The sequence below is a fragment of the Anser cygnoides genome, chromosome 8 (genome assembly GCF_040182565.1).
Source record: "Anser cygnoides isolate HZ-2024a breed goose chromosome 8, Taihu_goose_T2T_genome, whole genome shotgun sequence".
Taxonomy (NCBI): Eukaryota; Metazoa; Chordata; class Aves; order Anseriformes; family Anatidae; genus Anser; species Anser cygnoides.
Window position 1 is genome coordinate 10,893,399 of NC_089880.1, and position 23,578 is coordinate 10,916,976.

The 23,578-nt window shown below is 44.7% G+C and overlaps 1 protein-coding gene across 3 annotated transcripts in view; it reads right to left on the minus strand.

The window, feature by feature from the left end:
- GORAB (golgin, RAB6 interacting) overlaps window positions 1–22,357 on the minus strand; it is a 29,237-nt gene extending 6,880 nt beyond the window's left edge. Inside the window, exons 1-5 of one of the 3 annotated variants that reach the window (XM_067001501.1) lie at window positions 22,202–22,356; window positions 21,339–21,687; window positions 19,156–19,257; window positions 17,556–17,696; window positions 13,109–14,876 (exon numbers count right to left, since the gene is read on the minus strand). In XM_067001501.1, coding sequence (XP_066857602.1) covers window positions 14,408–14,876; window positions 17,556–17,696; window positions 19,156–19,257; window positions 21,339–21,687; window positions 22,202–22,271 — 1,131 coding nt within the window. In that variant the 5' untranslated portion in view covers window positions 22,272–22,356 and the 3' untranslated portion in view covers window positions 13,109–14,407. Of the gene's footprint in view, window positions 1–13,108; window positions 14,877–17,551; window positions 17,697–19,155; window positions 19,258–21,338; window positions 21,688–22,201 lie in introns of those variants that run through there. The other 2 variants (XM_067001502.1, XM_067001503.1) reach the window with 2 other exon arrangements.
- Between the last annotated feature and the right edge of the window lie 1,221 nt (window positions 22,358–23,578).

A 23,578-nucleotide genomic window follows, 5' to 3' on the forward strand; every position in this document is an offset into this window, starting at 1 on the left:
TTCTATTTCCTTCTTTCATTAAGTAGAAACAAAAATTGGCAGCAGTGGACTTTTTCATTTTCATCAAAACCAGTTTTGTAAGGAAAGAGAGTCGCTTTTCTGCCCACCACCTCTGTGCTACGTGCTACATTTTAGGGATTTAGGAACCTATGTACCATTTTCAAAAGCAGTTTAGGCACTAGAAGGGACATTTGCACAGCTAGCTTCGTATCTTTGTTCCAGTAACATCAGTAAAGGTTAAGCTGCCAAATACCCTTAACTTGTCCTCAAGAGTCAACGACAGCCAGGCTTTCTACAATGCCTTGAACCCAGGGCTTAAGTTTAATTAAATTCCTGAAACCTAACAGAATTTTTAGAACTTACTTCTAACGCTGTACGGAAATGACCACAAACATTACAGTTTTCAAATTCATCTATCTGAGCAAAAATTATTTCTATTGCCTTGCAAGAATGAAAACACAGGAAGAAAGTTTCAAAACAACTCCCCCAGCGAACATCCCTAAGGCCCCATTTAATTCACAATTTTAAGAAGTTTTTTAGTTTCCAGAGCATTTTTTAGTTGATGTTAACTTTAGTTTAAGAGTGTTGCTTCGAAATGAAATCTCAAAACATTTCATTACAAAACAAAGCCAAAACGCTTGGACTTCTTTTTCTTCCCTTGCCAGAACAGTTCGTCAAGCTGATGTGAACTCACAAACATTTGCAGCCAACCTAAAGCACAATCTTTGGCAAATGAATAATTTGCCTAAAAAAAGAGAGTAATTGTCCTGTTCTAAGAATAAGGACGAAAATCCGTCTGTGATTTTAAGTGCTCGAACTGAACAACGATAGAGTATTTGCCCCAACGGCAGAGAATGAGAAATAAATTTTGGTCGTTACTTTACATATATATTTATACATATCTGAAATTTATACACACGCACGGCTCTTTCCTTCCAACATGAATGTTTTCAACACAGAAAAAGTAAAGAGAAGAGATTTAGTGCTGATTAGAACAAAAGTCGCACTGTACCTTACAGATTTCAGCATGTCTCATTAAAACTGGGCTTGAAATATACATATCCTTTAATAAATAAAGCTTAAGGTACATAAACACTGCAGCGGATATAAATTATTTTAACCAAAGTATGTAGGGAAAAAAAAATTACTGGAACACCATGATCCAGGGCATTTTACAGTAAATTGGACTTCATCAGCGGTTTTGCATTTTTATTTGATTTTGGAGTTCCTCCACTAAAGCTGTAAGTTTTGTAGAGTTTATTTCACACCTTGTAATTTAAAACGTTACACTCCATCGAAATTCCTCTCAAAAAAAGGACCCGAGTAATTAATGTCTTTGGGCTCAACGTTCATTATATCCCACTAGTGTGAAAATTCATAAAAATAAGACATGGGATTAGGAGCTTAACAGCCTCACACATTTGCAGAGCTGCTGCATTGGCAAATATTTCTCTGCCCTTTCGGAGCGGAGCGCTCTCCTGGCTGCTCTCGTTTGTTTTGTTGGATCATCCTGAGTCATTAGAAAGTGCCTGAAAAGAAAGCTCATGTCTCGTGCTCATTTCTTTTCTTGGAAGCAGATAAATAAAAGGGGTTGGGGCCATTTCTGCCCGTGCTCTTAACGTATTTTCTTCGTTTGGTGGCAGGATGTGCCTTAACTCCTGATGGAGACAATGAGAATTTTGGCCCCGCGCAGCAAGGGGACTCCAGCTCCTCCTGGAAGGGAAGCAGGACCTGGGTTTTGGTTACCGAGAGCTGAATTGCTTCCTTCACGAGGACGCCCTGGGTTCTCCTCCCTGATTCCAAGGAGGTGGAACAGCTCCGGGTTGAAACCCAGGCTCCGTTTTGCCCTTGGTGGATTCAGAGATACAGCGGGTGAATTTCTGCAGTAACTTTGACCGGGGCTTAATTTCAGAGGGACATAAACCATTCACAAAGTTGGGTTGAACCTGACAAGCACCTTTTGCCAAAAAAACAAACAAAACCAACAACCCTAGTACAGGAGGCTCTTTTTTAAACTTCAAAACATTTCATTCCAAAGTGTTTTCAAAGCAAAGAGGTTGACTTCATGTAGGTGTTTCTGAAATGAGCCTTTTGGAGGTTTTATTGAAAAACCTGACTCTAGAAAAGAAGAAATTAAACCGTAAAATGGAACATTGTGCTTCAGATTAAAGACCATGTCCTAGGTTGACTCAGTATTTCTGGTTTATCCATTTATTTATTTATTCCTTCTTATTTTAAGATCGTGTTGGTCCAAACAAACAGAAGTGCTTAATTCCCTGGTCCCCTCCCCCAGGTACCTGAATTTGACTGCGGTACAGTGCATCTTTTATTCACGCAGGTTGCAATCACTCACCCCAGGACATGGCTGGCCAGAAACCCTACGGAGTCGATCGGTACAGCTCTCCCTGCGGCGCTGGCTGTTCAACTTCATTCTAAACCAGGCAATTCCTACTGTACAGAGGTCCGTTCCAGGTCTGAGTTAATGAGCCTTCTAAAGCTGCTGGTGAGAAATTCCAGCCCAAGATCAAGCCATGCTCTGAACTTGCCACTTGCTTTTAGAAGGAATCAAGCTGTCCAGCTTGGACTTGGAGATACCTTAAATGAGGGGATGTGAAGTCTGCAACAAATGTACTCTGGGGCAGAAGGAATCACTGCAAATTGCTGTTGTCATTACTGCACGGGGCTGTGGAAAGGAAAACCTTTGTCCAAGATAGAGAGATCAGCTGCTGCATCTCTCCTGGAAATGAATTTGTCGGCAGCAGCTGGGAAAAGTGCATCAGCATTCCAGTCCTTTGCTGCTTTCTGATGTGTAAGGTCACATTCGCATCACCTTTCTGCCAAGTGTTTTTTTGGCTGTAAGATCACTGATCCAGGGAAGGGCTTTTCAGGAAGCTCTCAAAAGGATAGCAAGCCAGCAAAAAAAAGAACCATGTTATTTTCCTCTGCACATTTTTAAGCAATGCAATTAACATAATCATCTGAGCATCCTAAATGAGGTTTGCACATTTTACCCCATGACCAGTGCTTCTAACTGATGCAGTTAAAACATGCTCCTCAATAAAAAATTACACATCTTTTGAGCTTAATGAAAGAAGCTCCTGCCTCCAGACTTGATCTGGAGGCCGTGTTGCAGCCTCCCTTTGCTCTCCAGCCCTAGAGAACTCTTTTGTGCTCAGAGCAAGCCACCTTTGCAGTAAAGGGCGAGTGGATGCTAAGCAAACATCAGGGCTTCTCAGATGGGTGAAAACTGGGAGCTCTCTCAGAAAAGTTACTCTTTAGTTTGATCAAGAAATCTGTCATCACGTACTCTGGCTGGTGAAGAGGTGATAAAATCACTCAGCTTTGGGACATGGAGCGGTTCTCTCAAATTTAAATCAGATGGAAAGAGAGACAACTTGTTTTCAAAAGTAGTTAGGCTCTCAGCAAGGATGATGAGCCTTCTCATTTTCGTGTAGTTGCAAACTGAGCACGTTTAAGAGCTTGCATACAGCACTGAACAACCAGCATACTTTTGTTATGAACTTATGGTGCATCACAGCTCTGTGCCCTCACGAGCACAACAATGAGGAGACCTGGTGCTTCTGTCCATGTGTGCATGCAGTGCTCCACTTTGCTCTGAAGCTATCTACATGAGTTGACGCACAAGCATGAAGATGAGTCACAGATGGCTCGATTAGTGTTGGAAACTCGGTGCAGATCTGAACAAGTTTTGGATGCTTCCCACCGTGCATACTTCACTTTCTGTCTCACTGCAGAGCCTGCTGTGTGAATGCTTTAAAGGTTAACGCAGAGAAAGGGCTGTGCTTTGGAGAAGATAAAGAACCATCCTCCTAAATGCAGTTAATGGGACAAGAAGACCCAGGTTCAAGCTGCAGCAATACAGGTTCAAATTAGGTCTTGGGGTAAATGCCTCCTGAAAGACCGATTCTCCATCACCGCAGGGCGCAGGAGCTATCAGACAATTATCTGTCAGGACAGACAGGATGGACATGGTTGTGGCTGCCAGTTAGAAGACATCTTGAAATCCTTTCCAACTTTGTCATTCCAGAAAAGGAGGCCTCCCTACCAGCACCTTAATCCTGAGTGGCACTGAAGGTGCACCCCAAGAAGACGTACTCTTACAGGTCAAGTCCACACACAGCAATTATTGAAGTAGCAATCTAAGAAACCACCTTAACATTGCTGTAACCTTTCAGCAGGCTCAGAACTCACACTTCTACAAGGAAACATCCCCATGAGCATGAGACTGCATGAGACAAAGTTTTGTTTGAGGGTGAACAGACTGGATTAAAGCTGCTGCGACCCCATGCAGCAAAACATTGATCTAGTGTATACCATTCTGACCGGTCAAATTTATCCTCTGAACTGTTATGGGGTAACTTCAGTCTAACAGAATTCATGCCAGATGGGGTATCGTATGTCTTCCTGCCGTCAGTGTAAAACATGAAGCCAATATAAACACTATATAGCATGTTCTAGCTAATTCAACACAAAGCAACAGCGCGCACACACCTGATCTGGATCACATTTGTCCTGCCAGGTGATTTTGCAGTACACAAGCGGAGTGTTAGTGATGTGGAATCCTAACCTCATCTATCGCCCTCTCAGATGCTTGGCTGACAAGTCCTCATCCAGTGTTTCCTTCTCAAAAAACCCTTCACACCACTTCAAGCTCACACGCGGCGTTCAGAGACACCACTACAGTCCTGACGAGTTATTCATGGTGAGTTTTCCCACTCTCAAGCAATCAATCCATATGTTCAAACCAGGCAGAGCCTGTGGGGAAAGGGATTTGTGTCTCTTAGCAGAGATGCACGAAACAGCACTGATGCTCAGCACCATCGCATAAACCCATCCCACAGAAGAGTCCCAGCCATAGTCCCTTGCTACGATCCTTCAGCTAGGGCTCAAAAACATGCAGGCACCCTTCCCCTTCACACATATCCTCTTGTGTGCCCTGACAGCACCTTCCCCTTCTCCCTGAGGACAATTCAGTTTGGGTGAGGGCCAACTCCCGTTACTCTCACGGCCACAGGCAAACCTGCTGCCCCCTTGTAAGCCAGCTAGGACAACAGTGTTGGATTCGCCTGAACTTCAAAATAAATGCCATACCTTACCTGAAATACCCCAACATGCCTGGGGCGCAGAAGAAGCCAGGCCCAATTCTCCTCTCTCCTCACCCCGTATCTCCAACCCTATGGGATGTTTCTCCCTGGCCTTCACACACCTCTGCTGCGCTCTGATTCTTCAGAGCCCAAACCTTTGGCCTTAACACTAGAAACTATCACCCCTCTTGGCCTTGAGACCAAGGGAAGGTCCAAAGATGCCCCAAGCACCACCTCCTGATGGCAGTGCAGTTATCAGGTGAGGACTTGACTAGTTTATACAGCAGAAAATTGGAAGTGGAATGTGTTTCACCCCACCTTACACACACAAACACATACCAAATGCACAGTTGCAAATGCCTAGGGCTTGTTTAAAAAATAAGCGGCCTCTTGTTTCGGAGTTAGCTGGTCATTTTACCACAGAAACTCCTGTATCAGCACCTGCAAGTATTTAAAATTCTCAAGCCTTCTTGTTTTTGTTGTATCCACCTCCTGTTTTTTTCGAACCATTATGTTACAACTGAGCTGGATTTTCAAGCTCTTCTCCACAGGAATGAGGCCACCAGGTGACCCAAAGCATGGATGGCCAGCCAAAACTCTGTGGAGATGGGATGTGAACAGGTAGGGTGAGAGGAGAAAGCCCTGAGTGGAAGCAGAGTGCCAGAGGCCCTGAGAAAATCTCTAAACTGGAGGTTGGATGGTATTAAAGGGGTGGAGAGGAAGGAAAAGTCTGAGGAGAAGGACTTTACCTCATGTTATTGGTAGTAAAGCTATGCCTAAGCAGACTGTATGCCTCCTCTGTGCGTGGAGTGACCACTCCATGAGTTTTTCCCACAATAGCTGGGAAAAGTATACTAAAGCAACCCAAGGGAACATCAGCTGATCTTCAGGTCCAGGGTGGAAGGAGGATTCTTCAAGGCCAAGCAGGACTGGGAAACAAAAGCTGTGAGCTGCATCAGTCATGTACCATTCGGTCCTGTAAGAGAAGCCACGTTTCTACCTTGCACGGCTTCCCTGTGCTCTGGTGTGCAGCTGAGCCCCTGCAGTCCACAGGGTGGATGTTTTAGTGCCTGGCTCTTTTTAACTGGCACATGTTAAGAGCTTTGAATTAACAGGTGCATAAAAACTGTCAAAAAACACTTAGCTCTCAAGACAGTCTGTCGGTTGTATTAAAAATATGGTTTTATGTAACCACATTCTCTCAACACTCGCTGGGTATTACAGCATGGGAAAGTCACTCGCCCTTTCCAAATGAAAGCAGCGATGTTTAAACTCTCTCACAGAAAAAGAAAAAAAATGAGAAAGCCTACAGATCCTCAGATCTTGCCAGGGAATTGCTCTTGCTGTCCCAAACAAAGACAGATTTCTTCCGCTAAAATAGGACTGGCCTAAAGATCCGCAGGAGAGGCAAGCACCCCAGCAGGTCACAAGGCCAGTGTCTTGCAGCCCTACCGAGTTGGAATTGGGGAACTTTTGACAACTGAATGGAAGATGTCTCACTTTCTGACTGAGATGTTATCTGCTATAAGCTTGGTCTGATTTAAAAACTAAGCACAAAACAGTTTAACAGAGGCTTAGAGCAAAAAAAGCTATTTGTACCCATGTTGCAGAAGAGGTTTTCAAATGGTTTTAGTTCTTGTTCTTGCCTTAGTTGCCAGTCCCGAACATCTGGGATCCCAGAAACAAAAGCATCAGGTTTCCAGAGAGGAGAGAGTTGTAAGACACAGGTCTAGGAGAATTTTTAAAACTCTCAAAAGCATTTCTGAAATCAGTTCCCTTTTAAATATGTGGCAAATACATTAAAGTGGGCTTTGGATTAAAGTTTTATTGCCTCTTGATAAAAGCCATTCGCACCTTTGATGTGTTTGTGGATGGCAGCCGTCCCAAATGCCTCCCCCAGGCCTCGCCCCCATCAGGAAGCCTCCCTTTGGCTCTCTCCAGGATTGCCCAGATGCGTTATCATCTGTCACCTCTCCAGAGGTGACCAACTCAAAACAGACCCTTCTGGGGTCGCAGACATGGTGAGAGCAAAGATTTCTGAGTGCAAGCGTTTAGGGTGTAATAGTTCAATGCGTGTGACCCAAAAGCACAGGAGAAGCGGGAAGAACAGCGGGGACCTGGGCTTCTGAAGCTGTCTCTGAGTTTATTTCTAGTGAGTTTCAGTTCTTTGAATCAAAGCCTTTGCAGTACCACCTTGTGCTCCCCCACCTTCTGCTCAGCCTAATGCCTCCGAGGAGCCCTGGTTCGATGCCTAGCCTGGAGGACAGACGGGTCCAGGAAGTTTCTCGGCAGCTGCTGCAAAGGGGAAGCCAAACTGGTGGAAGGGGAAAACCTGGTGTCTTGGGAGGGTTTGAGTAATGAGCCTGCAGTGTTGCAGGTACTATGGGCAGAGGAGATAGACGAGGTCTCGAAAAGCGAATCGTGAGTCCCCTCTATGGGAAGCAGGTTTAGCTTTGTGGATGTCAAGGCCAGAAGGGAGCATCATGAATGTCCAAGCATGACATTCTGCAGGTTCCAGGCCAACAAAAGTATCCTCCTAGCTTCTCGGGTTCTGCCAGCGAGAGCGTCACCCCCAAGAGATTCATAAAGGGACTGTCACTGACAGTACCAGATATGCTGAGCAAGTCCAGGAGCAGGAGCCTGCCTGCTTGGCAGTGCTGGCTTCCTGCAGAGCTGGTTAGTGTCAGTGAGGCTGATGGACACTCCACAGTAGTTAGGGGATGCAGTGGGATGTCACGGAGAAAAGTACATGGCTAAATATTTTGATTTGAGGAAAGCAGAAAAGAAAACAAGTGGTATTTTAGCAGACTGGTTAAAAAAAAAAAGAGAGAAAAAAGTGAGAGAGAGATCTGGAGGCAAGAAGAAAATCCTGCAGAGAACCAGGCCTGACTTTTTAAACAGCTGCAAGATGTTCTTCTTGGAGGATCAGAGAAGCATGTTAGAAAAATGCTGGAATGGACCTAGTTCTTTATGAGCACATCCTTATGCCAAACAGCATTATCTTCTCTGCCATGAAGCTAACCACCAAAACATGGGACCAGCTGCAGCTCACACGATAGCGAAGATAGAGGCACAGCCCCTAGGATACCACCAGCGCTGCAGGCAATGGAATATGCACAATCAGCAACAAGAGTCATCACTTAAACAGCTACAAAACTCCCCAGAACATGATGCAGGGTTTTGTGTGAGACTGAGAAACCTAATTCCAATCCACACTGGGAAACTTTATAAAAGATGATGTCTGAATTGTATTAACTCATCCTTGGGACAGAGGATCTGTCTGTGCTGGAAACAGAAAAAGTGACTTGAGCCTGCAAAGACACAGCTATGTCACTCTAGCTCATGTTGCAAAGACAGTGAGAATACTCAGCACAGATTTCAGCACAGGCACACAGTGTGGGTCTCCAGGGAGTTTATAAAGCTTGTTGCCCAAACTACCAACCTGAGGAATAGCCAACCTGTTACCCTTCCACACGGAGAAAGGGAGAGAGCAAGACAACACGGCTTGCCAGGATAGCATCTGCAGGACCCCTAGCTCCATCCCTTGGTGAAGGAGTCACACCAACGGTGAGCTGCCATTACCTGCTACCTAGGAACGACTCCCATGGCTCCACAAAACATCTGCAATCAGAGCAAAGCCCCATTACTACTGACTGAGAAAAGAAATGCTAGAGAGACATTTCAAGTGTCAGATTCAGCACTGATAACAACATGAGAGGCTCACACCACAGGATCGATCATCTGTTCAAATGCACTGCTAACTGCTTCAGAGAAGAGTAAGAATTTCTGCATGGGGAAAGCCAGAGAGGCCCATCATTCAGTGATTTATTTATGGCCCACGTTTCACCTTTATTACACACAGCAGTCAAGCCTGGTGTGGTGTTTTTTGTCCTATTCAACTCCAGCACTCAAGAGTCAGATGCAGGGAAGGCCACTGCTTCAGGCCATGCACGATTTGGGTGAACCATGTTTCTGCTCCTTTCTTTATTCAGCTCCCTTTCCACTTCCTCTCCCATTTTTCAAGATGCAAGGGACTGGAGAAGCATCCTGAGCCCTGCAGCTTTCACACTGAATGATTTATATCCACTCCAATGGGATCACAAGGCACAAAATGGGTTCTCCCAGCTCTTGGGGTTTCATTCTTTTCTGCAAGGCATCTCTAAGTTTTTCTGTGGATGCCTGCTCAGATGGATCCCAGTGCTCCACCAGAAGACGGGGCTGAACTGTGCTGGCAGGGCCCCCATTCCATTTCAATTATCCAGCAGTCTCTGGAAAACAGCACAGGCCTTACATGGCACAGCCCTGGAAAGGTTTTGGCTTGGCTACCCAGCATACAAACGCAGTGCCTGGCTCGCAGACGTGCTTTCCAGTCCTGGATGTCACGTTGAAAGGCATCCCAACTGGTGCTACATTTTCTGAGCTCGTGCCACCAGCCATTTCCTATTCAACAGGACGCTGTCCCCAGCCTCTGAAGGATGGCGTGACACAGGCTGCTGGGACTGCTCGATCACTGCCAGCACCGCTGTACTTACTGCACAAGACCTTTTTCTCCCAGTTATCACCTCTCACACGTGTGCCAAGTGTGAGAACAGATTCAGACACTAAAACCCAGCTCCGGCGGTGTGGAAAAATAAAATCACTGGCTGATCAGCCCAACAAGCAGGTGGGAGTGGTACGGACAGAGGCAGGAGAGACAAGGTACTAAACCTGCCCAATGCTCCCGAGCGCCTCGTTACGTTGATTTATATTTAGCTAATTGAGAAAATGACTCTAACTACACAATCCAGGCCCTAATTCAGAAAGGCCCAACCTTTTTAGCGTCTCTACCCACATCTTAAAAGGCATGATTTAAACCCTGTAACTAACAGGCTGCCAAAGGCAAGGATTTGAAGGATCTGATGTCCTATGATGCCGAGGGGGTGAGGCTTGGCTAACTTCTCTCATTACTTGGTCTTTCTCCACTGACGTACAAGTTTGCTGCTGGAACATAAATCAGGGGGAAATGATGAAGGAAACCAGTCTCGTGCCCCATCAAAGGAGCCAACACTCGCTTTAATAGGACCATGCAGACAAGCCTAAATAGGGCACTTAACAAGCATGTGGTTTCGATTATACCAGCCTACATCTCTACACCCTGTTTGCATTGCCACTGGCAAAACCCATTGTCCCTTGTAGCCCACACCTGCCCACGTGCACAGAGATAGAAAAGGGGCCACGATATAATACCAAAGTGTCAAACACAAGATTCTGGGGCTGAATCAGGCCTGCAGAAAAACTTTATCTAGCTCTTGACCACTGTATGAACCTTTATACACAGCTAGGACATGCACTAGAGCAGAGCAGAGAGATGCCTTAGCTAGTCTTGACCCAAGCCACCATGTCTACACAGAATCACACCCAAGCACTGAACAGGCCAGGACCGACAGCTGCTCGCAGACCCCACAAAGGGAAGTCTGGTAAAGTAGCAGGCCTCAGGCTGGGAAAATCCACATCACAGAGGTTTTCATCCTTTTTTGAACCTTTACAAAGAACAGAAAGTCTGTAGATCCTACTGTCCTAAATAAAAAATGCAGAACAGAGTGAATCCCAGCATGGAAAGCAATTTGGTAGTGCTCTGCCCCTTCCTTTGGATCCAGAACTTCCCCCAAATTGAATAACTTTCCCATCAGTGATCCTTTCTAGCACATTCTTAACAGTGCTTGTCAGAAAAGGCAGCACTCCAGCCACTAGCCCAGTCACTGCTTTTCACTCTCGCTAGTCTATCCTTGTTGTGTTTAGATGGGATACAGGCTCAAAGGAAAGGCTCCAGTACATCGCAGAAGGTATTAGGAAGAAGCATGGCTGACTGAGAACTTAAGTCTCTCCCCAGACAGCTACCCTAAGCTGAAGCCTCCTGAGAGCCCAACTTCAGCTGGCTGGATACACAATCAGATTGGGGATTGTCCAAGTGTTTTACACCACGCACTAGACATCCATGGGAACCCTAGACTGCTGGAGTTATGCGATTTTGTCTCAGCCATGACCATCTGTGCTCATTTAAGCATTTCTTGACAGAGGAGGGAGTGTTAATCCCAACATCCTGGCCAAACTGCAACACGGGCAATTACATTGCGTTTTGTAACGTTCTCACAGTGGTACACATCGGTGTTTTCTACTTCTTCCCATAATAGCAATGCAGTGGCCCAACAGAAATGCCTACACTGCCGCAGGAGAAGGCGAGTCCCCCGTGATGAGCCCTGCGGCGTTACTGTCAGATATCATACGTCGCTTCTCTTCCCCTGCCAGGGGTGTTCAACCCCAGCACCTTCCACATTCAGATTTCTACCTACACATGCAAGAGGCCCTCATTTTTAAATCTGCCTACCCATTCCTGATGTAGGCTGAATTTTGCAGTTTCCCACTTTTCTGAAGAGGTACAACACGCTGAGTGGACAGCGCACCTGCCTTTGATGCACTCCAGCAGCAGCAGAACCAAACACAATAAAGCGCATCGACTACTGCAAAGGTAGAAATGGCTTTTGCTTGAAGAGCCTCAATTCCAACTGTTCCATTTCCTTCAAGGAAAAGCAAGGAAAAAAAACCAACCCTTTTGTTGCACCAAAATCATCTCCTGGCATTTCTGACCAGCACACATGTTGTTACAATTACAACTGGACTGCTTGGCTCCGGGATAGGGGGAATGTTAAACCGGCACACTGGCACCCATCAAAACATTTGCGAATTTCCAAAGTGGAACTGACACCACGGTAGTGGTTTATATCACACGTCAGAGAAAGGCTTCATAACTCAGATCAAACAATTTAACTCTTGAGCTTCCTGTCTAGGGAGAGCAAGCAAGTGCGAGGCTGCCTATTGTTATTTCATATGGTTTTTCATATGGCTTCCAGCCAGTTTGCTTCATATTGCAAGCTCAGAAGTTAAACACAGATAGAACTGGCCAGAACTTCGATGAGGAACTAGTAAGAGAAACTGCTGATTCTAACAATAACATTTTCCCCAAGAGGCACAAACAGTACCAGCCCTACCAGGATGGCACATGAGAATTTTTCATCTTTTAAGCCTTTCAGTTGGATATAAACTTACTCCCTTCTAGGAAACTCATATTCCTAAGTGGTTGTCAAAAAGATCTTCAGGCTTGTATTTTTCCACCTTTTTTTGGTTTGAGGAATTCAGACAGGACTTGTATCACAACAAGGTGCAATCAGTAGGACTATTTCAACATGTTAGCCTACCATAGACCCACAAATTGCACCCCAAAGCATATGCATTTGCATTTTGTAAATACCATTACAATTCAAATCTTCTGTCAGATGCTCTTCTTTACGTCCCCCGACGAGCTGAACGCAACTGTAATGAGGAACAGACCTATCCACTAGAACTTAAGATTCTCTTGAGGAGCAACTGGGGACAGCTGCAGAGGATGAAAACACAAATGGTACAATTAAATTATTATTGCACTTACTGGTATCCAGTTTTGAAAACCAAAATCAGGTTGCTATAAGCTGCTCTGCAATTGCAGACAGAGCCAAGGAAGTCAGTCACATTTTTTTTCAAAATACAATCAAATATTTGTTTTTTAGGTCAACTTGTTTCAGCATAATAACAGGGAACACAGTGTATCAGCAACACAGCAGCGCTTCATGTGTATCTCGAAGGTTGCTTTGGAGTTTTTTAACTTGAATCAGCCCTGATCATGAGTGGCTTCTCTAGAAAAAGATTTATCCTTCTTTCTCCTGTGTACAGGAGAAAGTTTTCCTGTAGATTTTCCACTGCTACCTTGGGCCACAGTTAGTTGAAAAAATTCCTGCAAAGCGGTATGCTGCCATGTCTTTGCTCCATACATTTTTATATTTTGGAACAGCCTTCTTCGAGGTTTTCCTTTCATAGAGGAAAGTTGCCAAAGGACGTATCTGATTCCGTCATTTATCACCTCCTGTGGAAAAACAGTCTTGGATGCATGCATTAGTATCAGATATCAAAACTGAAAGCAAACACACTGCACAGAAGATGCACTGATTTATTAATAGAATAAAAATGTAGTGACACGTTTTTTCCACTATTAAAGCCACAGAGACAATCGGTGTCCTGTTTATATACTTGATGGCGTCACTCAGCAACTCATTCATAAATTCTGACACGTTCAGCTCAGGTATTACAGAAAACATTTCCACAAGGAAAGCAGCCTTCCTCTGTTACAAAGCGGATAGCTATGAATGCTGTCCCCAAGGTTTGCAGCTGCATCAGTCTATGGGAGGTTTTCATATGTCCTCTATTTGAATTCCTGAGACTTTCTCCACCTGGAATAGCTTTTTAAAGCCTTTCAGCAACAACAGGCAAATAGCTGAACTTCTTGTGGGGTACAAACCCACTCTTCAGGCAAGAGAATGCATTGATCATTACATGACAACAGGCTCAATTCCAATATAATGTTGGAATTATTCATTACACGGTCCCTGCTGATTACTGGTATTTTGAGGCAACAACAATAAAGAAAAACATTTATAAAGAAAGAGCTTTAATCATAACACTCTCTCTTCTGTGTTTCTACTTCTACACTGTAGATTCTGCCATGTCTTAAACTGTCGCCCACCGTCTTATTTAAACCATAGCTGCGGTGAGTTCATAGACAATTTGTTATGAACATGTAGCTTTGTGTGATCTAGCATTATCTGAAAGAAACAGGCAAAGTGATAAATAGGAAATATTACAATTAACTTTGCAATTTGCCTCAATATGTGAATTTCCTTTCAATCAGGTACAGGAAAGAGTATCAGCTATGAAGATATTTAAAGCATGTGCTTGGGTTTGACAGGATTAAAAACCGTTGAAAACTAATGCTTTATGCATACAAAGGAAGATAAACATCCCATTGCATTTGTCAGGAGAAAAGTGTGTTTAAAAGCAGCATAAGTGAGTAAGTTGCAATGTTTTCTCCTGTAGATATGTATCTCTTGCACGCTGTTTGGAACAGGTTATCTGTGATATCAATACACAGAAAAGCCTTTAGAAATACCCTACTCTTCACCTTTGAGCATCCTGATTCAAGAAGGTACAAAGCCCTGTGAAGAGGGCATTAGAAATGAAGCTAAAAAATCAGAATGACGAGGACAGATGGTGATCCCCAAAAAAGGGTTCTGCAAAAGAAAACCAAAAGAGCCTGTAAAATTTGAAACAAAATTAAAGGAAAAGAGAGATGAAGTGCATATTACTGGCACTGCAGAAGCCCAGAGATATAACATATAGCCCACAAGCCCGCAAAGAGTATTTAATCCATAACCGGATGGCTTGTCTGAATGCAGTAGTCATGTATCAGAGCAAGCTGGGGAGTCTCCTGGAGTCACATTTACTGCTTGAGGCTGGCTGTCCATATTGGAGAGGGATTTGGTACCAGAGTTTTCAGACTGCAATTGTTCAGAGATAGCAGGAGAAGCAACACCACGGTTAGCATGCTCGCTCTCCTTTGCTGTAACACTGGGAGTGGGGTTTTCCTTAGCCAGCCCAGCATGACCGTGCGACTGGCTGACTTGTCTCCCTGCTTCTGCCTCCTGCTGCTGCAGCATCCGCTCCACCTCTATCTCAAGTTCCAGATTTTCCTCATCTGCCTCCACTTCCAGCTGCTGCATTAACTCCTCCAGCTTCCTGGCCTTGCGGAGTTCGTTCTGCTGTATGATTGTGCACAGGTGCTCCGTGAGGTGCTCCTTAATCTCCGTCTTGTGTTGGAGGTCCAGCTTGGCTGCCACGTACTCCGACTCAGCCTTATCATACCGCTTCCTGCAAAATCATCATCATTTCTCGTGGGTTAGTTCTCAAAGCACTTTACAATCCGACACACGGACAGATACTTTAAGCATCCCTGAAACGCAACGTGCTCTGAATGCATTATGCCAGCGATTTCATGACATGCTGTTAAGTTAGTCAAAAGAGGGGGGAAAAAAGCGTGAATAGATCAAATCTTCTCCTCTTGACGCACTAGCCTCCATTGCTGCTGCATTTTAAGAGTTAATTCGCTTGTCTGAAATACATGGATTGAATCACGAGCAAGCATTTTTACTGCATGTTTTAAGAGATGCATCACTAGCAGCAGAAAGAAACCATCAGAAGTTGTAGTGTTTTCACACTTCAAACGAACAACTAGCCAGTGAACTGGAACGCTGCGCAACTGTTTTGTGTTCTCCCAATCCACCCAACGGATACAGATGCTACAACGGTGCTACACACATTGACACTCAGACCCAATCTAGAAGCTTACGCTCTGGCCACCCAGATACACAATCAGAAAATCATGAGCAGCACAGACTGACACAGCATACGACATCAATAGCGATCACAACTTTTGCATGGCAGCAGATGTAGAATTTTATTGTGAGCATCCCCCCAACACACCCCTCCTGCCAATTTGCACTTCCTGTCATGGCAAATACAGCAAAAAGGAAATATTCCAAATGTTTATTGAGGTCAACGCATCCCCTACACCTAGCACTTTAATGGTTGGTGTCCACATTAGTGATGCATCTTCAACCACATTCAGTGAAACTGTATATTAATTTTGTTTAATTATTAGAGAGAGAAATGCTATCTTGCTTATCAGGAAAGGGGACATGCAAAGGTTTTTGCAGGGTGAGTACGCAATGTACCTTACAAAGCATTCATAAAACCAGTATTAGTGAGGTAGTTGAATAAAGAATCCAGCTGCTGTATAAAACCACATTCAAGTATCTGGTTAAACAAAGCAACAGAAAGATAGGAGAGCTCTTTTGCTTAGAGAAACAGAAGGAAAAAAAAGACAAAATATTCCCCAAATTATGTTCTCCTATAAAACAATCACTAAACTCCTACCAAGCTGTAAAGGCTGTGTCTGCAGTGGGCAGTTGATGCCCACTTGTTCACAAGTAAGTCAAGATTTTCCTGTGCCAGGTATCCAAAAACAGAAGAGCCAACGCTATACTGAAAATTTCTGCACAGTTAAACCTTTGGGCTGAATTCACACATCATCTTCACATCATAATTATGAAAATTCCATTCCACAGCAATTGTCAGATGCCCTTTACCATGTGCTCAGAATTATTTAACATTGTACTTCTTGACCCACTGAAAAAAAGGGGGTTTTAGCCCTAAAATAGAAGGCAAAGACCAAAAAATTGCTTTCAAAGATGCCACTTAAAAGTAAATCAGCTTTGTCTCATAACGCACAAAAACTGCAGCACTGGAATGATGTAACTCACATTTCCAAATCCCTCCCTCACAAAAAGAAAGACTTACTAAGGTTCATCAAAGTCATTAAGTGTATTGGAAAGCTCATCCTCTTTGTCCTACCAATATCCCCTTTTGTTATCTTCATTAAAATCTGCTTTCCAGAAGCCAGAGCTGGTTGTTATATGCTCTTTTGCCATTAAGCATTTCAAATAGACATGTTATTATAAAATTTTGCTAAGGAAATCTGCAGGAGCATCTAACAGTTTTAGAAACCAGAGTTAAACCTAAAATACACTAAAATGCTTTCCCACTTGAGGTTCTGAAATTCAATATTTATATGCACTCAGCTACTGAAACTACAGCTGATCTTAGGTATTTCAAATGATAATTATGCAAAAGAAATCCTTATTTTTTAGCTACCACTGCTATTTTTTTTTTAAAGACTAATTACCGTGTTTATTGGCCTGTGGTCAACATATAGCAGGATTCAAAAGGAGAAAAAGAAGTTTAACACATTGAATCATGAACCAAAAACCGCAACCGAACATTTCCATTTTATTAAACGGCTACATAAACATGCTGATGTTTATCTACTGATGTTGTGGTTTACCCACAACTAATAGGGTGTTCCGACTAATTTCTTGCATTTAAGGAACTCATCAGAACCAGAGTGATTAAATGCACATTGTGAAGGGTGAAAGCCTTCTTTTTCTTAAAATTATCACCCCAATTCCAAAAGCACTTCAGTAGTATTATATGTCTTAAGCTTCATTGGTCCCATTGATTCTAACAGGACTAGAGCTGTCATCAGCAGGAGTTTCCCTGTAAAGGACTTTCATTTTAGGACTTAAAAAAAAAAAAAAAAAAAACCAAGAAAAACACAACAACTCTTCTCCCCGAGAATAAACAACCTTGAAAGAATAACGTAGGGCTTATGGACAACTGCACAGCTAAAGCAGTCAGTATGTCTCTTGACTGCATGAAGTTGGAAAGCACAGTCTGCAGTCACAAAACGTACTCCATTTTCCAGATTCCAAGGGAAAAATGAGGAAATGAAAGCTTTTACCTCAGGATTCCAAAGCCCCACAGACTGTCCACTTTAAGTACACGTTATTACAATGACTTAAGATGATCTTTCAAGGTCCCTTCCAATCCCTAACATTCTGTGATAAGTCCATTACTGCTTCAGTGACATCAAACTGCTTTCGCTCCCTCTGCTCAGGCAGGGCTATTCCATTCTCCCTGTCAGTCACTTACCGGGCATAGGAGTAGTCCAAGCTGGCTTGATCAATGCGGTTCCGCAGGATGCCGATGTCAGCAGACACCATGTCATCCAGAGCTTGTAACTCCTTCTGAATCCTTTTTAGCTTCACTGTTTCAGCTTGAGTTCTTTTGGATCTGCAAAAGGAAGGTGCATGTTTTTTCTTTACAAGCCTCTTTTCTTGACATAATGGGCCTCATTTCATTTCCAAAGCAACTATCTTCTTTAAGAGCTACTCAGAAGGCTGCTTCTTTATGGTCTAAGACTTTTGATCTTACTTAATATCCACAGCGATCTAAAATGCCTGCTATTAAAGGACTACAGCAAAATTACGTAATGACTATAATCAAAGTGCCTAAAATGGATTGTGTTTCTTTCACTGGGGAAAACACACAAGAAGCTGCAGTATCTAAGTAGTTCCCAGCATAAGGAAACAGGAAATGGCTTGGGGAGGGGAGCGAGAGGGGGAAGGGTATTTAGCCCTGCAAATATCCCCTTTCAAAGACGACCAGTTAACAGGGGCCAAAAAGTCACCTAACCTAAGCTTGATTTCCATTTTGTGAAATTATTCCCAAAAGCCCTAGCCAAATCCCAGTGAAGTCAATGGAAAGTTTTACATCAAACACAAAGGATTTCAACGAAGCCTATGCAACCTTTTTCAACCCTGCATATTCATTCCTAAGGGCAGCAAGCTTTGACGGACCTCACTCCCAAGCAAACCAAGTAATTTTCAACAAGCTTTTACACCAGGTCACTTTGTGACTGTCATTCATCACCACGAGCAAAAACGTGCTTTTCACTGCTTTACACCTGCAGCAGGTACTTGAAAAGCAAAAGCAGATAATGTAGAAAGTGAAACCATCTCCCATTAGGCCAGCTGATGCAGGTAGACAGAAAAAGACACCCTGTAGTACTGCCTAGAGCCCAAAGAAGGCCTTTCAATCTCAGATGTAGCTCCTTAGCGATCACCTTCTAGGTCCTCCTCTCCCTCCTTATGCCAGCCTGGTGGTCACACCCATGTTTGCTGTCCCACAGTGACTCAGACCAAATTCACATGTATTTTATCTCTGCCTGGCAAAGGAAAACAAAACCTTCAGAACCTCAAAGAGAATCTTCTGCACTGTACAGACTGTATTCATATTTGCTACCCAAGAGCTTTAATGGGCAGAACATAATCACGTCTGGGAGAAGACTGTGAGCCTGAGAACTGCACGTGTCCTTCCTCAATCCAGTGTTATCAGCTCTCCATATCAGACCTTATCTGCCTTACAAACCTTGTCTTATTTGCAGTCTTAATTACCTTGCTGGACAACACTGTACAGTACCTTAAAGTCTGGTCACCAGAAAAGCAAGAGCTAACAATTGTGAGGAAAAGTGAATTTCTATATATTTTAATCAGCCGGGGGTAAAATGCTTCTTAAACTTTAAGTTGGTGGTCTTCTCCTTTCAACATTACTTTCACGTAATTATAAGACAGACACATAGAACAGAGAGGGGAGGAACGAGTGAGATTTAAACAAGACAATATGGATTAAAAGACAGATTAAAAGCAACCCCTTTCTCAGCCTCAGGCCACGTCGCAGCACAGCCCCTCACCTCTCAGCAATAGCTTTGGCCAGGAGTGCCTTCTTGCGTTTATTCTTCTCTTCTATCAGCCGCTGCTCTTGTTGGAGGATTTCCCATCGCGATTTTTCCTGCCTGCTCATTGACAAAAAGGTCAAAATTAATCCCAAGTTCAATTCGCTCCCTGTCCTCCACACCCCGCCCCCAACACAAATATTCACCATCATATTTCCTGGAGCAAGATCTGACAATGCCAAAGGAACAATAAACAGGTTTCCCTTCTGAGGAAAGAAGAATCACCTGTAAGAAGCCGTTCAGCCCAATAAAACATTTTCAGATGAAATCTGCTGATCAGAACAAAAATCTTCATACGCAAATAAGCTGTGCCTTAATTCAAGTTTGCTGAAAGAAAGAGCATATGGCACTTGTTCAGCATTGGATGTGATTTTTCATTTAAAGGATGTACTTCACCGCTAGGTAAAAGCGGTTTCAGGTTTCTTTCTAGCTGCTATAAATTATCTGTTCAGTTTGCCAATGCAGCCTCTTTTTTTGGGATTTTTTTTTCTCTATAAAACAGATCCTCTCACAGTTCTGCCTTACGATACAGACCCCAAATAATTAAACTGATATAAATGAAGGGCGGGTAAAAATGACAATGAAATCGAGCAATGAGGTAGAACAAGAAGTCACTTTTGCTACCAAGGAAAGAGTTGCATGGCTTCCGTTTACGAGGGCACATCTACCAAGAGACACAACTGGCCCCAGAGGATGGAAGGCCAGGTCCTAGGTGAGAGGGGACACCCTGCGTGAACACAGCTGGACAGGATTAAGGAGAAACAAAATCTGCTTTGCTGCCTTTCCATCTTGTAGAGATCTTTATGCTTTCTCCTAAGGAGTCTGTTCCAAAGTCTTGCGTAGCTTTAAAATGCCAAAGTAACTCAGCTCTGTTTATTTTAGCAACCATTTCTGCACAAGAATATCTCTTCAGGCTTCTCCTCGTCACCCTATTCCTAAAACCACACAGAGAAAAATATTTTTATTACGATTTAAATCTGACTGCACGGGCTGAGACAAATTCAGCAGATTCAGGGGGCGGCTGCAGCAGCTAAACGTCTTTTGCTCTCCACACAGTGAAAAGCTTCAGTTATCTCCTCCCCGGTCAGAAAACGTCTGTTTTTCACCACCAGGAAGGGGCTGACCAGCCAGCACCCCTGGTGAGCAACAGCCACGTGAATAATTTGGTACTGCTCTGTCAAGTGCTGCTCTTCTGGTGAAGGGTGAGCTATGTGCAGGTGGGCGATCCCAGCCAGGCAGCATGGCCAGCAGCTGCTGCCTCTCCAGAGACATCTGTGCGACACAGAACCTCCTGCAAATGAACTCAAGGCTGCAGCAGCATTATCCAAGAGTTTTAAAAACACACTATGAGCCCTAGAAAAAGGATTTGCCTTTGGTCCTCACACTTTGCTTTAAAGACAAGAGAATAACTATGTGTGCTCTTGTGAAAAAAACAGCACTTGGATACAGACAGAAAGAAAAAGGTGAAGAGGTAAAAACCAAGGCATCTCATATTGGAAATTCTGCCTGTCTGGCATTTGGACAACAGCCTCCTTTTACAGGCCACTGGCTCTATTTGGCTGCTGAACAAAGTGACTGCTGTATGCAATCAAACTGCCAGACACCCCTCTGGGGGCTGATGCACAGGGTGAGGACTTGAATCATAAAAGATACAGAACTGTTTAGAACAGAAATTCTCTCTCCTTATCAAAGCAATAGTAAAAATTCTGCAGCGATATGGTGAAGGTGAACACAAGTCACTACTTCTACTGTATCTACTCCCAACAGGTACAGCTACTTTCTCTTGTGGATGCTGGCTTCTCTGCACAGTGCGACACAGGTGAGGTTAGGTCTTCATAAATCGCGTTTATTCAGCCCCACATTTTGTGTGCTTTATGATCTATAGTCCCACTGCCAGAGGAGATTATTTGAAGAAGGCACAGTCTGTATCTGCATGGATTACAGGACGGAATTGGGTATTGGGTCAGGTTTAACTCAACTAGAGGTGAAAAGCGGACTTCAGTGCAGAGGAAGCAAACACGAGCTCTCAAACCTCCCTGTTAGATACAGGAACGTTCAATACTGAATTTCATTTTACTGTAGAGGAAAAGAAAGAACCCTTTGGAATGAGATCCATCCCCCAATTCTACTGACTTACTAACAATTCCACTTTCTTTTTCTCCACTTTGGTGTTTGGCTTTGCAGGGAGGTTCTGGGCACTGTCACTGCCATTGCAGGGATCCGCCGGTGTCAGTTCCTTCTGCTGCTCTCTGCCGTTACGTTGTTTTTGATCCGCCACTGAAGGACAGTGAGGTGGTGGCGCAGGCTGCTGAGGATGACCAGGTTGATGTTTCGGCACAGACAGCAGCTGCTCGGGAGGCACAGAGACTGCTCCACCCTGCAGCCCCAGCTTCTGACATTGCTGCTGGAGGGCTTTTTCTCGTTGCAATTGCTTCCGGTTCTTATTTGCAGGCTGGGGACGACGCTGCTGCTCCAACGGTTCAGAAGAATCTATTGATGGATGAGGAGAAACGGAATTAAAAGCAGGCCACGAGATCAAAGACAGGCTCTGTAAATTAAACTGGGCAAGCAAACTAGGGCTAGACCAACCTATGGCTAAGATATGCCTGGGTGCCAAGGGGAGGCACCCTGAGGAAAACCCAGGAACCCGTGAATGCTTTGTTAGTCTAAAAATCGCGAGTTCCAGAGCACTTGAAACGAGGCGAGGGAGAGATAAGGGGCTTGGACTGGGGACAGCCGGGGGGCCACGGTTAACCCCCAGCCGCTGCGGCCGGCCCCGGGCCCCTCAGGGCTCCTCAGAGTCCCTTAGAGCCCCTCAGAGCCCCTCAGGGTCCCCCCAGAGCCCCCCCGGGCCCCCTCAGGGATTCCCCCGAGCTTTCCTCAGGACCCCCTCCCCCTCAGGACCCCCTCAGGACCCCCTCAGGACCCCCTCAGGACCCCCTCAGGACCCCCTCAGGACCCCCTCAGGACCCCCTCAGGACCCCCTCAGGACCCCGGCCCCCACCCGGGCGCAGGCCCCGCAGCCGCCGCAGCTCCTCCTGCGAGAAGCCGGCCCAGGCCCCGTCGCCGGCCATGGCGCTTCCTCCTTCCGCTCGCGGGGTCCTCCGAAGCAAGGACCCGAGGTTGCCCCTTAGCCGCCGCCGCTCGCCCGCCTCAGGCGAACGCCGCGGACAGCCCCGGCCGGCAGCGGGGGCCGTGGGGAAAGGGCTTCGCGGTGCCATGGCAACGTGGCGGGAAGATGGCGGCCCGGGGGGTGGCGGGGGGGGGGGGGAGCCTAGTCCTGTAGGGACCGGGCTCCCGGGGAAAGTGGAAAATAAAAGTCTTGAAAATAAACTGAAAATAAAGTTTAAAAACAAAACAAAGCAAAGTCCTGAAAATAAAGTTTTAAAAAAACAGAATAAAACAAACAAACAAAAACGAGGCCCAGCTGATGGGGCTTAAATTAAGATGGGGGAGCCACTCTGTAATAAAGAGAGGTTAAAGAAGCATCACCACAACCCCCAGGCCATTTGTAGCTCCTACTTAGGTAGTTTGTAAGGACCAGTAAAACGTTTTCTCTAGAGTATCTCAAAGCTTCATTTTTAAGAGTACAGAAAGCACGTCTTAGGGACACATATAGTAAGGGAGCCAAGGGCATCTGCACGGCTAGATGTTGACATACTTTAATTACTTACAGGGATAACACTGAGGTAATTGGCAAGGAAAAGGAGCATTTTCCCATACTGATGTTTTGAAGTTCTGTTTTGACCATTTTGCTGCTGGAAGTATAAATAATCATAGTGAGGTAACATTCAGCCAGCATCTGCCCTCTGCTTCCCTGTTCTCTGCCAAGTGATTGCACAGTCCTAGCCTATACACAGTTTCAGAGAAAAATAAAAAAAGATAACAGAAGCTGATTATTCCAATAGTAACCAAGACAGGTATCCATCCCAGGGAGGGATGGACTCCTGAAGTAGCACACTGCTGCCACACTTCTGAGAAAGAATAGTGAATGATGTGGCAACACAGAGAGAGAGGCTCTTGGAAAAAGCCTGCCCACAGGAGTAGCTCACCCAGTGTTAGCTCAGCTCAAAGTGGGGAGCTAGAAACACTCACAGACTGCTAGCTTTTAGCTGAACATTCTTTCAGTTAGGATAAACTTCTTAGCCAGACCTCTCTAAACTTAAATATTAATAATTTTACTACCACACGCATGAGGATTCACGTGTATACTTCCATCCCTAAGTAGAAACTGAACAAGTCCTGCCACATGCAGCAATATTCGCTCACTAGCCATGGGAGCATGCATTTTTTCCAACCAGCCCAAACTCTTGCAGCTGCTTGAAGCCTATCAGAGGTCGTGCAGACGAGTTTACCTCCCACTGGGAGAAAGTCGGGTGGA